Genomic DNA, 13765 nt, shown 5'->3' with positions numbered 1-13765 from the left:
AGTCACCTCCTACCACTGAAGTGTGCTGCTTGGTCATTTTAAGAACAACTGCTTAAGAATTAATGACGGACTTGGATTTCCCCCCTTCTTCCTTCTTCCTTCCCCTTTTCCTTGTGCACCATATTTTTGTAGATTGCAAGCCGGTAGCCTTCTTTTAATTGATTTCATGTATGCCACTCTAGAAGCCTTTTTAGCTGAAAAGCAAGCTACAAATCCTCTTAATAATAATGATGGTCTTCAGTATCCTTTCCTCAAGAGAGGCAGCAGCATGGCAGTGATGGGCGCTGGGGAGGAAAAGGAACAGCAACCAGCAATTCTCTCTCCTATACTACCACCACTGAAAAGCCACCAGCCCATCACACCAGCCCAAGCACAAGAGATGGGATTACTTTGAGCTGGCAGTGGACCCAAACTATGCCATCTGCCTGCACTGCAGGAAGCAGCTGAGTAGGAGGAAGGTTCCAAGGCATTGCATCACCAGCAACTTTATAATGTACTTGCACAGGCAGCACCAGTCCTCTTGATTAGGGAAAAGGCAGAGCCCAACAAGTCAATCAGGAAGGGCAAGAGGTGCACACGGCAGAATGACTCTCAAGCTGCCCCCCCCCAAACACCCAAAAAAAGCAGCAGCTCAGGCAGGATACAATGCAGGATACGCGGCAGGGAAGTATGGATCCACCAGATGAACGCTTCCAATTCCTATGCCAACCTACTACTAAATCACTTTTCTTGCCGCTTTGTGTGCACTGCTACCTGGGTGCCCATAAACAAAACCACTAGGAGAATACTGAATCCCTTCAGCCGCCCCACCCTCAAAAATTCAACTTTAAAGGCGGCTAGTACAAAAACCTTCTTGTCTACAATTTGGCAGGTTCTAAACCTAGGGGGCCTCATACCTCCACTTTTCATAACAATTGCTGACAAAACACATGGGGAAACAGAGGGAATCTTTTTCTTTTAGCCATTTCCCAAAAGGCTACCCTTTGCGGGAAGAGTCATCCCCTCAGTAAGGAACAAATTTTATCCAATTCTCTTAAAAAAATAACACTGAAGATTATCTATAAATATAATTTAAAGGAGCGCAGCACTAAATCTCCTGGACCTATTTGCCTGTATTTGCAGGCTTTATCCACTCTGAATAGGCTATAACACCTGCAAATTTTACATCCAGTTCTGTCAAAAGGGGGGAAAAGAAAGGTACCATCATTTTTTAAATTTTCCTTTAACAGTGAAGTGGGTTCAGCCTCAGACCCTGCTCTGAATCAGTCAGACTCTGGTAGCTCACACTCAAGTTGGTGTCACAACACTTTCCCAGCCTGGGCAAAATGGGGAGGTATGGTTAGTTGGAGTTTTCCTGATTTGTTTGCTCACACCATAAAGGGAGATTTGAAGTAAAAAGTTCATTCAGACCTGAGATACAATCAAAGATGGTCACTGTGTCACTTCAACTGAATTAGTCTTTTTGAAGACACAGTGCCCTGAAAAGTCAAAAGCACCTCACAACACATAGTTCGCAACAGCTAACAGTTCAAGGAGTCACCTTTTTCATATTGCATAAATCCAATTCTGCATTAATATAAATCAGTGTTTTATTGAGAGTAGGATCGGTATACTTTTTAGACATCCTAAAAAAGTAATTCAGCAACTAGCTCTGCAGGCAACTCAGCCAGGGGAAGGCAATGATGAATCCTTCTCCACTGCCTTCTTTGCTTCTCTTCCCAGCCTTCTTTAAAAGGCCCAGAGGGAGGGAGAGGAAAAAGGCCACTTTCAAATTTTTGCAACCTCCTTTCTCCTTCCCTCAACCTGGGCCATTTGAGGTAACATGGGATGAGTCTTTGTGCAAGAGTTCTAAAGATTAGGATAGGGAAGAAAAAACGAGTAAAGGTATATATTCTTTACTCTTGCAACACTTGCTTTGCAATTTCAAGGAGCACAAAGCAAACTACAGCAACAGGTCACCTCAGGAGTCTGAATTTTGCTGGCTGCAACTAGTACTCGCCTGTACCCTACAGGTAGGCCTGCTATATGTCTGGAAAATTCCTGACATACCAGGAAATTGGATGCCTAAAATGGCATCCTGGGGAATTTTTTTGAGAGATGTCTGAAATTTCCCCTATGTATGGAAACCCGGTTTTTTATTTCTGTTTTCTGCCCCCCCCCCCCCCACTGAGTAGTGGAAGGAATGTCCCCACTTATGTGGGAGACCCAAAGCACACTTGTGACCCCAGCCTCACCACATGCAGCAGCCCCAACTGAGGAGGAGGAAGAGGGGAGTGCGGAGGACAGTGGAAAGAGGGCAAGAGCAGCCCCGAGTATCCACCAACCACTGGGAAAGGGAAATAAAGATGACTCAATTATCCTGCTCCCAACTTCCTCCTCCCCCGAGACACACTGCGTTACCTTCTCGAAGCTGCCATGGCTGCTGCCTCGAGGAAGACAACCCCTCCCCTTTTCAGGATGCAGAGCAGGAGGCGAGGAGTCCGTCTAAAAGAGAACAGGGCACCTGTGGCTACTTGCTCAGGAGCAGGTCCAAAGGAACTTGTCTCCTCAGTCCCACTCTCCCAAAGTGGGGGGAGGGAGGACTCTCAACAAAGAATCTTCCTTTCTTTCCCTGCTAGAAAAAGATCCAGCTCTTGGAGATGCTGGGGTGTGTGTGAGGGGTTTTTTGTTTTTTTTTGGGGGGGGGGGCGGGCCATGCCAATGACCCTTCCCCCTGGTTTTTTTTTTCCTTTGAGAGTGTCAGGAATTTTACTTTTTGAAATATGGCAAGCCTACCTGCTGTGCTAGATGCATTTAGATTACCATAGCTGTGTATTCTTAATACATAGCAATATTTTGGATCAACCCATCAATATTTTTACCAACAGGCAGTGTAGCAGAACCAATGTGTACTGTCCATCATGCACAGATTAGGGTGTAGAGACAACACAGATATATGTTTACTCTACCCTGTGTCTATTAAGGATAAAGAAAAGAGAAAAACAACAGGTAAAAGGAACAAAACAGCATGGGCCGGCAAAATACGGCAGAATACCTATGATTTTGCACAATACTTGCAAACAAAGAGAGAGAGCTTTTAATCCCCAATACAGAGTCAACAAAAGGCACAAAGATACATAATTTCTTCTTCTGTACTGACTGGAAGGGAGGGATTATTTAGCTTCCTGGTGCAATCAAGTGTAAGTGGCCTGCTGGTGCCTTCCAAGAGATACCTGCTTCAATTTTTTGAGAAGTATTAGCCTGCAGCATTTTGCTAATATTATGAATAGGAGCTTTCAGTTCAAGTATCTGACCACTTTTGTTTATTCTCTCTTCCAAACATTTCAAAGACTAAATAAAATATTCTCCCTGCAACTCTTATCTGCCAAGATGGAGAAAGCTTCCTGAGCTTTCTCTATAACGTATCAATATGGTACTTTGTTTATGTATGTGGTTACACGTTCTTATATGTTGTTTCTTTTTATTGGTATCCCATTGCTTCATATGGAAAAGTATGTCTGCAGAAAGGTACCATGGCATACTGCTGCTTGCCATTAACTGAAGAGAAAACACACATGTTCCAGACTAGAGGAGCTGTATTTAGGGAGATCTAGAAGTAAAGGAAGACATATTGACAGTAGAGAATTTTAAGTGAAAATTGCTTTGTATGAAAGCAATGTTATAAACACTGGGTTGTATCCAACTGGATTTAGGTTAGTCAATAATTTAACTTGGTTTATTCTGAGAATAACCAGTGCTGGATACAACTGGGGTGGCAGGAAGCTAAGTGGGAAAGGGCTCAAGGAGATAAGGGAGTTAAACTAGCCCAATCCAAGTCATGGCAGCTCAAAGCACAAAGGTGGAGCACTAAAATCATGAGTGTGGGTGGGAGGGATAGGAGGATGTGCATGAAATGGTAGGGAGCATGGGTTTAGAATAAGAGGAAAGAGGGTTCATGGATGTACAGGATGCAAGTGGGAGAACCTCCCATAGTTGTATGAACCAGAGTACCTGATTTTCACATGGATCAGAACCAACCAACCAAATGTGCAAACATGATTTACCTTGATATTTTGGGCATCGACATTTGCTCCAGCTTCTAGAAGAAGACTAATCACTGTGGTATTTCCTGCTAGCACTGCCCAATGTAGTGCTGTGTTCTTATGATATTTGTCTCCCAGATTCACTGAAACGTTAAAAGTAAGTAGCAACCGAGTGGGGTCCACACTGCAAAATAAAAGCAAAATTAAATCCATAAAAACATGGACTTATCATTATCTTCATATTAATCCAGGGATCAGATCCCCTTGGAGATAATTTATTTGATCAATACTAATCAGATTTCTTTCTCCAGTATTAAAAGCACTAATGAGCAGGGGGAAGGGATTTTCTTCCATGGAACTCTATAAAATACTCTATGAAATAAGAGTTAATGATTAGGGTTGGTTTTTTTTACTCTCTGAGGCAGCATTTTATACAGAGAGCCCCAATTCCCAGAAGCAGTAAAAAAAAAAAAGGTCATTAGCAATTTTAAGACAAGACTAGATATTTGATCTGCATTGCATGAATTAATATTCTTCCCCCTCCTTATCTCAGATGCCCAGGGGTCAATTTCAACATGAAATCACAAAAATGACATTTCAGCTTATATCTAGGATATTAACAGAGGGAGGGAGTGAGAACACATAGTTCAGTGGTCCCCAAACTGCTGTGTGCTAGATGCCGTATGATTCTTAAATGTATTGTATTACTTCTTTTATTTCTTATATTGTATTTTATTTCATTGTATTACAATTTGAATTCCATATAATTAAAATTGTGTGCTCTTCACAGCCACAGACCATAGTCTGAAAACCCCCAACCTGGTTTAGACATACAATTGGCCCTGCCTTCAAAATGTGATGTGTCTTCTTTCAAAAACAGTATTACTATTTAGCCCCTTTTCAAAAGTTTTATTTTTCTTAACACAGACAATACTGGTGATAGTTCAATCTGAAGAATATTTGACTACTAAGAAAACACAAAAAATAGCCAGCTTCTGCTCAGAGTAAACTACTGAAATTAGCAGGGCTAGGTTAGTCATGTTCAAGACTTTTTTTTAGCCAGAGCTCACCAGAACACAGTTACAGCACTTTTCAGGTGGGTGCCATTGCCATTGTAAGAGAACAAGGGAGGTGTTCATAGTGAGTTACGGTACCTCTTTTTCTAGAAAAATAGAACTGATTATGTCCATTCATTTCAAAAGGGCTTATTGTGAGTACGTTTAATATTGGATGTAGACCAAAGATTTTGACTCTTCTTCTCCATAATAACCTAAAGTTGGGACAGAATTTTGAAAATGGGAGAGGTGCACTGAACCTAGGAAATACCTTGTGTCTGTCTCTGAAGATGATAATTGGAAGGAAAGTGTGTAAAAAAATCCACTTTGTGTAAATGCCACAAAGACAGATATTTTCAACATATGTCAACAAAACATGCTAGGAATGTTGGTCCCAATGTGACATTCCTGTAATGCTAAATCAGTTTTCCTGCTCATGAATTCTTAGAAATAAAGCTCCCTTTACTAAAATAACAAAAAAAAAATTAATCAACTCTAAGGTAAAAATATATTACACATTTTGTATAGTTCCTTATTCTATTTGAGTAGTACAAAAAGCTTCAGATTGGTCAAGTTTTGAATGAGCAAATTACCTGTGTGTTCTATAAGCTGCCCACATCAAAGGAGTCATTCCATTTTGATCCATCATATCTACATCCTGATGAAAAGAGCAACAGTAATCAGACATGCACATTTATTGAAGTTGAAGAAAAAATATCAAGGACAAACTTCCAGATGTCTAGTCTGGAAGGGGTCAATAAATCATTATAAACCAGGGGTAGGAACCTGTGGTCCTTTGGATGTTGTTGGACTCCCAACTTACATAAGCCCCAGTCACAATAGCCAATGGCCCCAGATGAAGTGAACTGTAGTCCAGGAACATCTGGAGGACCACATGTTTCCCATCTCTGTTAAATGGTGTTAAATGGTACAGTGATGTAAATAAGCAAATATTTTAAATAGTGAGGTTTTCACACACTGCAAAATGCATAATAAACCACACTGTATGCATGTAATATAAGAGATCAAACATCACAATATATGCTACAGCACCATCTGCTGTTACAACTCTGCCATTTTTGCAAATGAACTACCCAAATAATAATATGTACATCTTCCAATCAGAATTAACAATGAAGTAGGAAGAATGAAATAATCACACTGGGCAGGACCCAAAGAAATGTTCAACTGGTTCTGTGGACCCACTTCTGTTTCTTGAACAGATGGCTTCCATGCTATGTTTCAAACAGATTTCAAAGAGGAGGGAACCTTGTTATACATCACAGAGTTTTGTGCAATGTAAGAAAGTTAAGAATCAAGAATATTCCGCTCTGTAGGTACAAGACTTTGGCAGTTTGACTAAAGGAATCTTTGGATGTGAACAATAATCTGAAATTCCTCGTGTTTAACAATATCATATTGGTTAAAGTTAACCTACAGTTCAATCCTTTTAAGAGTCACAGATGCTTCAGAAATAATCTGCATATGCAGGGACAAACTCAAAAACCATGAAGATTTGACACAGGTCCATTAGATGAAACTTTGAGCCCTGCTTGTCCCATGATAATGAATGCTTTTCAACTTGTGCAGCTCAAGGACATGGAGAGGATCTTTGGAAATCTGAGACTTACCACATCTGTGCCAGAACCCTGCCCTTCCTGGCTCATTAAAGGGCCATTGGGTCATGGGTCGAGTGGATAAAAGGAGTGGTCAATACGTCGCTTAAAACAAGGCAGGGTGTCAGCATTTATAAGACCTATACAAATTGAAAAAGCCCTCCCTGAATCCCACCACATTGTATAATTATTGGCAAGTTTCCAATATCCCATTTACTGTATGGGCAAGGTACTGGAATGTGTGGTGGTATCTCAGCTCCACGGGTTTCTTGATGAGATGGATTATCTAGATCCATTTCAATATGGTTTCAGGCCTGGTTATGGGAAACAGACAGCTTTGGTCACCTTGATGGATGACTTACAACAGGGAATTGAACTGGGGGAATGTCCTTGTTGATTCTGCTAGACCTCAACTCTGACTGCTAGACCATGGTGCTGCATCTGCACAGACCTTCTATTTCATACATACATTTTATTAAGCAGATGCACTATCTAGAATACAAATCTAAGAAAAATGTACAGCAATCAGCAGCAGGAAAAAAATTGTGATGCATCACCGTCTGTATCTGACCATGTTGTACTCAAAACTGACCATCAGAACAGGCCCACTAAAGCTCATTAATGTCAATGGGTTTATTCAGAGTATAACTTGGTCAGGCGCAACCGAATGGATTGGAATCCAACCAAGTTGTACTTGGAATAAGCCACGTGAACTAACGTCGGATACAATATCATTAACACTTCTGAGGAGAAAATAAATTTGAATTATAGCTACCTACCCACACATACCTACCCTTTAGATCTACGTAAACCAGAGACATACCTGAACACTGTACCTTAAGAATGGAACATCCTTAATATTTTTTTTTTGGATTACACACTGAAATTTTACCTAGACATACTCTATTTTCCTTCCCATTCCCTTTTCTTTTTAAGACTGTGCACTTTCAGGCAGGGTCTGCTTTATCTTTTAATACAAGTGCAACACTTTAAAAACTTACTGACCTTATAACTGCTTGTTATCTTATTCTTCTTCATCATCATCAATGAAGAGGAGAACAAATTAGTGTTTAACAGTAGAATGTCTTGGCCAAAAAATGTCAAAAAAAATCTCCACCTAATTAAATTCTGTAATAATGCGGACAGGATCCATTCCGGAGCTCCAGTCAGATCCCGAGGTTTCCGCAACCAGAGGGACTGCTTCTGCCCATGTGCGTGGCGCTGTAGAGAACTTCTAAGCATGCACGCGCGGCGAAACACTTCCGGGTTTGCCGCTTTCACAACCCAAAGTTTACGTTACCCGAGGGTAATGTAAGCCAAGGTGCTACTGTATGTGATCCTTGAATAATGAAGAGCTCAGAGAGAAACATGGAGTAAAATGTGGAGGTCCTGCTGCATAGGTATGGTACAACTGATCAAGGGTTTTTATTCAAACAATGCAAAATTGATGGTGCAATCCTAAGCATGATTAATTCAGAAACAACTTTTACTGAGTTAAACAGGACTTACTGTGAGGTAAGTGTGCAAAGAATTACAGCTCTAATAGTAGCTTATTAATCTGGAGAACAACTTCATTTTGTGATATATAAGGATGCGTTTAAAAACCCAGGAAGACTGGGTCTTTAGATTCTACCACCACTAAAAACTACAGAAAGTTAAGTACATACATACCTGCCCCTTGGCTATTAAATAAGCAACTATCGAGGTATGTCCAAACTGAGCTGCCAAGTGAATACAACTACATCCTTCCCCATCAATTAATGATGGATCTGCACCATATTTCATTAGCTGTACAACCATTGATAAATGACCCTGTCTGAAATAATAAGAATATAAGATTGAAAAACCTTTAGACTGTAGTAAACCACATTAAGAACTTTACATTGACAAGCATTAAGGTTCAACAAATCAAAGAACTCAAAAACAGGGTTTGCAATGTATTTTGAATCCTAGTTAAGCAACACAGGTTTATTTTTATCTTGGTACAAATAAATGCACATATAGAAGGAAGCAAACATGTATCTGATCCCCTGATATCTGGCAGGGTCATCTATCCACTAGACACCTTGCCCTAAGTTAAGGAAGACAACAGGGTTCCACAAGTAGAAAGAAGATGCAATGGAAAAAAATAGTGCAAACTCATAAGAGCGTGGTCATTTCGACACCATAAATTTAAAGCAATCTTATACCACTTTAAGAGCCATGACTTCACTCTAAGAATCCTGAGAACTGCAGTTTGTTGTGGGTGCTGGGAATTGTAGCTCTGGGAGGTACCTCCAAATAACTCTCAGCACTTGTAACAAACTACAACTCCCAGGAGTTTTGTGGCAGGGCAAGCCATGACTGCCAAAGTGGTATAAGAGTGTTTTAAATGTATGGCGAGGATGTGACCTGAATAAGCCACACAATGCAATAGCTGTGTTTGGAGCACATCTGTGCCAGCTGTTTATTCGAGTCACACAATCCTGCGTGGATAGCACTCTACTTTTGGGTTTTGTTCCAAGAACTCAAAAACATCCTCCCACCCCAATTTTTTTAGCTGCTCAAGAATAAGCTACTTTAAATTTACTTAGTCAACTTGTCCTGTTGTCAAAACCACACAGAAGATAAGAATTTTATTTGGGGTATTTCTAGTCATTAAGAATTTGGACAGCCAAGCACCTGGAAGTTCTATCTTTCTGTAACTTAACCAATCTGTTTTTAAAACTTCTACGTGGTTTTTATTGTCTATGCTCATGATAGATTTTTAAATATTCTGTTCTGAATAGCAGTATACAAATATATCCATACTATCTATAAACAGACGATCTATAAATAAAATCAAGAGAAGGACATGAGTGAAAGTGCCTTTCTGTCACTGTTGTTCCCCAGCAACTCATAATCAGCAGCATGCTGCCTCCAATCCTGAAGGCAATATATAATCATCATTAATATTAGGAATTGACAGCCTTATCCTCCATTAATTCACTTAATCCCCTTTTAAAGCTACCCAAGTTGGTGGCCATTACTGCATCTTTTGGTAATAAAAGCCTTAGTTTAACTATGCACTGTCAAGAAGTATTTCTTTTTGTCTGCCCTACCATTCTACATCACTGGATGAGCCAGATTCTAGAACGATGACAGAACGGAAAAACATCTTCATATCCATTTTCTCCACACTCTGCATAATTTTATTTGCATTTATCATGCCTGCCCCCATCCCTTATCTCCTCCCCCCAACTAAGAAACCCCAAACTTGTAACCTTTCTACATGAGGACATTTCTCCAGCCCCTTGATCATTTTGGCTGCATTGGCTGCATCTTTTCCAGCTCTTCAATGTCCTCTCTGAGATGCAGTGATTAATAATCAACAAATTTCCTCTGACAAAACTGAAGAGAAAAATGCTGAAATCTTCCCCACCTTGTTGCCCAGTGAAGTGGTGTGGAGTTCAGGTCCCCTCCTAGCTGGTCAACAATAGCACCTTTTGATATGTAGTACCTGAAGTCATAAAACAGGTGCAAATGTAGTAATGCAAGATAGTAATTAAAGACATGGTTATAAAGAGGTGTAACACATTAAGAGCAACTATGGAAATGAATATAATTTCACAGCTTGCCCCGTGATTATGTTCTCCTTTATAACACTGGCTTAAGATTAAGGAGAAACCAGGTACTTTTAAAGTGACTAGAGGTTAAATAACATATTTATAATTATCATTTATTTTAATATACAGCAATTAACTAATGAAAAAAGTTTTGACATAGGAGAGTATCCATGCTATCAGCATTACTTTTTGACTGAGGAAAGAAAATCACACCACACACAAGTCCATATCCACTGTAGAGAGGAAACACTGCAATTTAAAACATCACAACGCAAGGAGCATCCTCAGAAGTCTTACGGGCAGTGTAAAGCCAGTGTCCAACATCAACCTCCTTGTACACTGAGGTCATCTGCAATGCTTTCTTTTGAGTGCCCCTCACTGATGAGGTGGATGATGACTGGAGAAACGATATTTTCAGTTGTGACACACCATTTATGGAATTTCTCCCCCAAGAATGCTTGCCTGATGCCTATGCATCTATCTCTTCAGTGACAAAACAACACCTTTCTATTCTTCGGGGCCTTAAAAGCAATGTTTTTCATTTGTTGGTTTTTCTACATTTATATTCTTTTTTAAAAAATGGTCTCCTTATTCTGCTTTCTTGAGGTTTTTTGTTATTGTTCATAGAATATATATAATCTTATGAATAAAATCTCAGAAGTTGCATTTCTATAGAGCTCATCAATATAAGCAAACTGATATCTACAGTTCTAGTGAAATCCATAGCTATTAGGAGGCTGCATAAGAAGTCTGTTGATGGTCCACCTCCCCTCCGCACTAAGCAGTGTTCCTGTGATTCTCTGATGACCTGCCTAACAGCAGATCCTTTTCAGATCAGTTAACACATGTAATGGAACATCACTGCACAGGAAAATTGAAATATACTGTTAAAAAACATGACAACCAAAAGCCATAAGTAATGTTGACTTCATTTTTGGTATCATCTATATTTATTTATTTGGAAATATTTATAAGCTATTAATCAGAGCAGTATGCATCATAAAATTGTAGTTAAAATACACCTAACACCTTCAAAACTATTTAAAAACAATATACATGATATAATTATCATTACCACACAGATAAAATCAATAGGTAAGGAGTTGCAAAGGACATGTACTGCTACACTAAAACAGCGACTCCTTGCAAATGCAGAACAAATACTATGTGGCACCTGTAGAAGTGCAAGTTCTGCAGATATAAGCAGTCAACTAGGCATATGTAGGCAATGTGATTCTTGAAGTAAACTGGCCCTAAGTTGTTATTGCACTAACTGCAGTTTCCAGATCAGCCACAAGGCAAGCTCCACATAAAAGTGTATTGTAGTAATGCAACCTTGAAGGAACCAATGTGGCCGAGAAGGGTCACACTCTTATACCTGCAGAAGTTGGTAGAATGAAGCTTTGGGGAGTGACACAAAACCATGCAGTATAAAAAGTCATAGCTATTTAAATTACTTTGCTTTAATGCACTCATTTATTCTAATATAAAGGTCCAGTCGTGGCCGGCTCTGGGGTTGTGGCGCTCATCTCGCTTTATCGGCCGAGGGAGCCGGCGTACAGCTTCCGGGTCATGTGGCCAGCATGACTAAGCCGCTTCTGGCAAACCAGAGCAGCGCACGGAAACGCCGTTTACCTTCCCACTGGAGCGGTACCTATTTATCTACTTGCACTTTGACGTGCTTTCGAACTGCTAGGTTGGCAGGAGCAGGGACCGATAAATGGGAGCTCACCCCGTTGCGGGGATTCGAACCACTGACCTTCTGATCGGCAAGTCCTAGGCTCTGTGGTTTAACCCACAGCGCCACCCACATCCCTTATTCTAATATAGCAGGGTTTTATTGATGTATGCTTCTAATGATGAATTCATTTTGGTAGGAGAGTACTACTTACTTCACTAAATCTAATCTATTGTTGATTGCAGCCCAGTGAAGAAGTGTAACATTTTCTTTATCTGGTTGCCGTACATCGTAGCCTGCTTCCACCAACTCTCGACAACGTTCATAAATTCCATACCTAGACAAAAGATTCCATTATGATAATCAGATATTTTGGACAAATAAAGACAAAGCAGATTTGAATCCTATTATCTTATTTTATATATACTGCAACTGTGATTTTAAAAACATAGGACACAATATATAAAAAATACCAGTGTCCCCATGGAGCTCAGTTACTTTATTTTCCTTCCTCAGATGTTCCTTGATGCGAGCTGTAGTTTATTCACAATCTACCCTTCACATACTTCCAAGGTCCCAGATGTCAAGTTGTGCTTGCCCTTCACAATCAATTATTTCAATAAAAACTGAATACATTTTCAGTACTAAAACCAAGGTGAGGCCAAATTTGTTGGTCATATCAATCACAGTAAGAATGTATAGTTTATGATACTGTTGCAAGCCTTGCATTTTACTGTTTCTAAATACTTAAGCAAATGGAGCAAGATCTAATTAAGTCATACCTGGAGTAAACCTACTGAAATAAGTGAAAATTTACCTGCCTATTGATTTCAATAGTTCTACTCCAAGTAGGACAAACACTGGATATCACCCATGATTAATTACTAAAGCCAAAATTGTGTATTGTCAAAACCCATTTGATTCAATGGCAGGTGGGATTGCCAAAGTCATTTTCCCCCAAACCCCACCCTCTTTCTTTTCTTCTTTTTTGCCACTCAGATAACATTGAATGTGCACAAGTTAAATGCATGCAAGTTGCAGGCTTACTGTACCACACTTTAAGTATCCTAACTTATTACAGTGTCTTGTAAGATTCCATACTACAGTGGTACCTTGGATTAAGAACTTAATCCGTTCTGGAGGTCCGTTCTTAACCTGAAACTGTTCTTAACCTGAGGTACCACTTTAGCTAATGAGGCCTCCCGCTGCCGCCGCATGATTTCTGTTCTCATCCTTAAGCAAAGTTCTTAACCCAAGGTACTATTTCTGGGTTACTGAAGTCTGTAACCTGAAGCATCTGTAACCTGAAGCGTCTGTAACCCGAGGTACCACTGTACTTCCGCAGTTTAGACAAAATGGTTTTCAGGTTTACTTTTACACATACAAATGAAAAATTGAGGTTTACCTTGCATAACTAAAGCAAAAGTAACATAAACCTTCAATCTACTATACATCATTAATTTTGGGCTTTACTATTAACTAAATGCACAATCTTAGCTTGTTCAGGGACAGCAGAGAAGAAAATTAGTGTTCAGATATTAAAACACTGTAGCTATTTTTAGGCAAAACATTAGATGGTGCTCACTTCCACATTTCTCTTAAGTATGAAACAGCTTTTACTAATATCCTAAGGTAAAACACTATCATCACCATTTATATTTGCATGAAATCTTTTTCCAGCTGTTATCCAGTTTAACTTACAACCTGAAACTGGATCTTGGGAACAGAAGGGAGATAATTCATCTTCAATTTTATCTCATTTTGCTCTCTAAGTTATCACATTTGTAAGACAAACACCTTTATTCTAGTA

At 39.7% G+C, this 13765-nt stretch overlaps 1 protein-coding gene across 3 annotated transcripts in view; it reads right to left on the bottom strand.

The window, feature by feature from the left end:
• The window catches only part of ZDHHC17 (zDHHC palmitoyltransferase 17), a 49168-nt gene that overhangs the window by 22777 nt on the left and 12626 nt on the right, over window positions 1-13765 (bottom strand). For all 3 annotated transcript variants that reach the window (XM_028747645.2, XM_028747646.2, XM_028747647.2), the window contains exons 3-7: window positions 12170-12292; window positions 10094-10171; window positions 8365-8509; window positions 5671-5735; window positions 4044-4206 (exon numbers count right to left, since the gene is read on the bottom strand). In XM_028747645.2, coding sequence (XP_028603478.2) covers window positions 4044-4206; window positions 5671-5735; window positions 8365-8509; window positions 10094-10171; window positions 12170-12292 — 574 coding nt within the window. The remainder of the gene's footprint in view (window positions 1-4043; window positions 4207-5670; window positions 5736-8364; window positions 8510-10093; window positions 10172-12169; window positions 12293-13765) is intronic.

Source organism: Podarcis muralis, chromosome 10 (assembly GCF_964188315.1).
Source record: "Podarcis muralis chromosome 10, rPodMur119.hap1.1, whole genome shotgun sequence".
Lineage (NCBI taxonomy): Eukaryota > Metazoa > Chordata > Lepidosauria > Squamata > Lacertidae > Podarcis > Podarcis muralis.
Note: the sequence above shows the minus strand (reverse complement) of the source record. Positions and strands in the feature narration are given on the sequence as shown.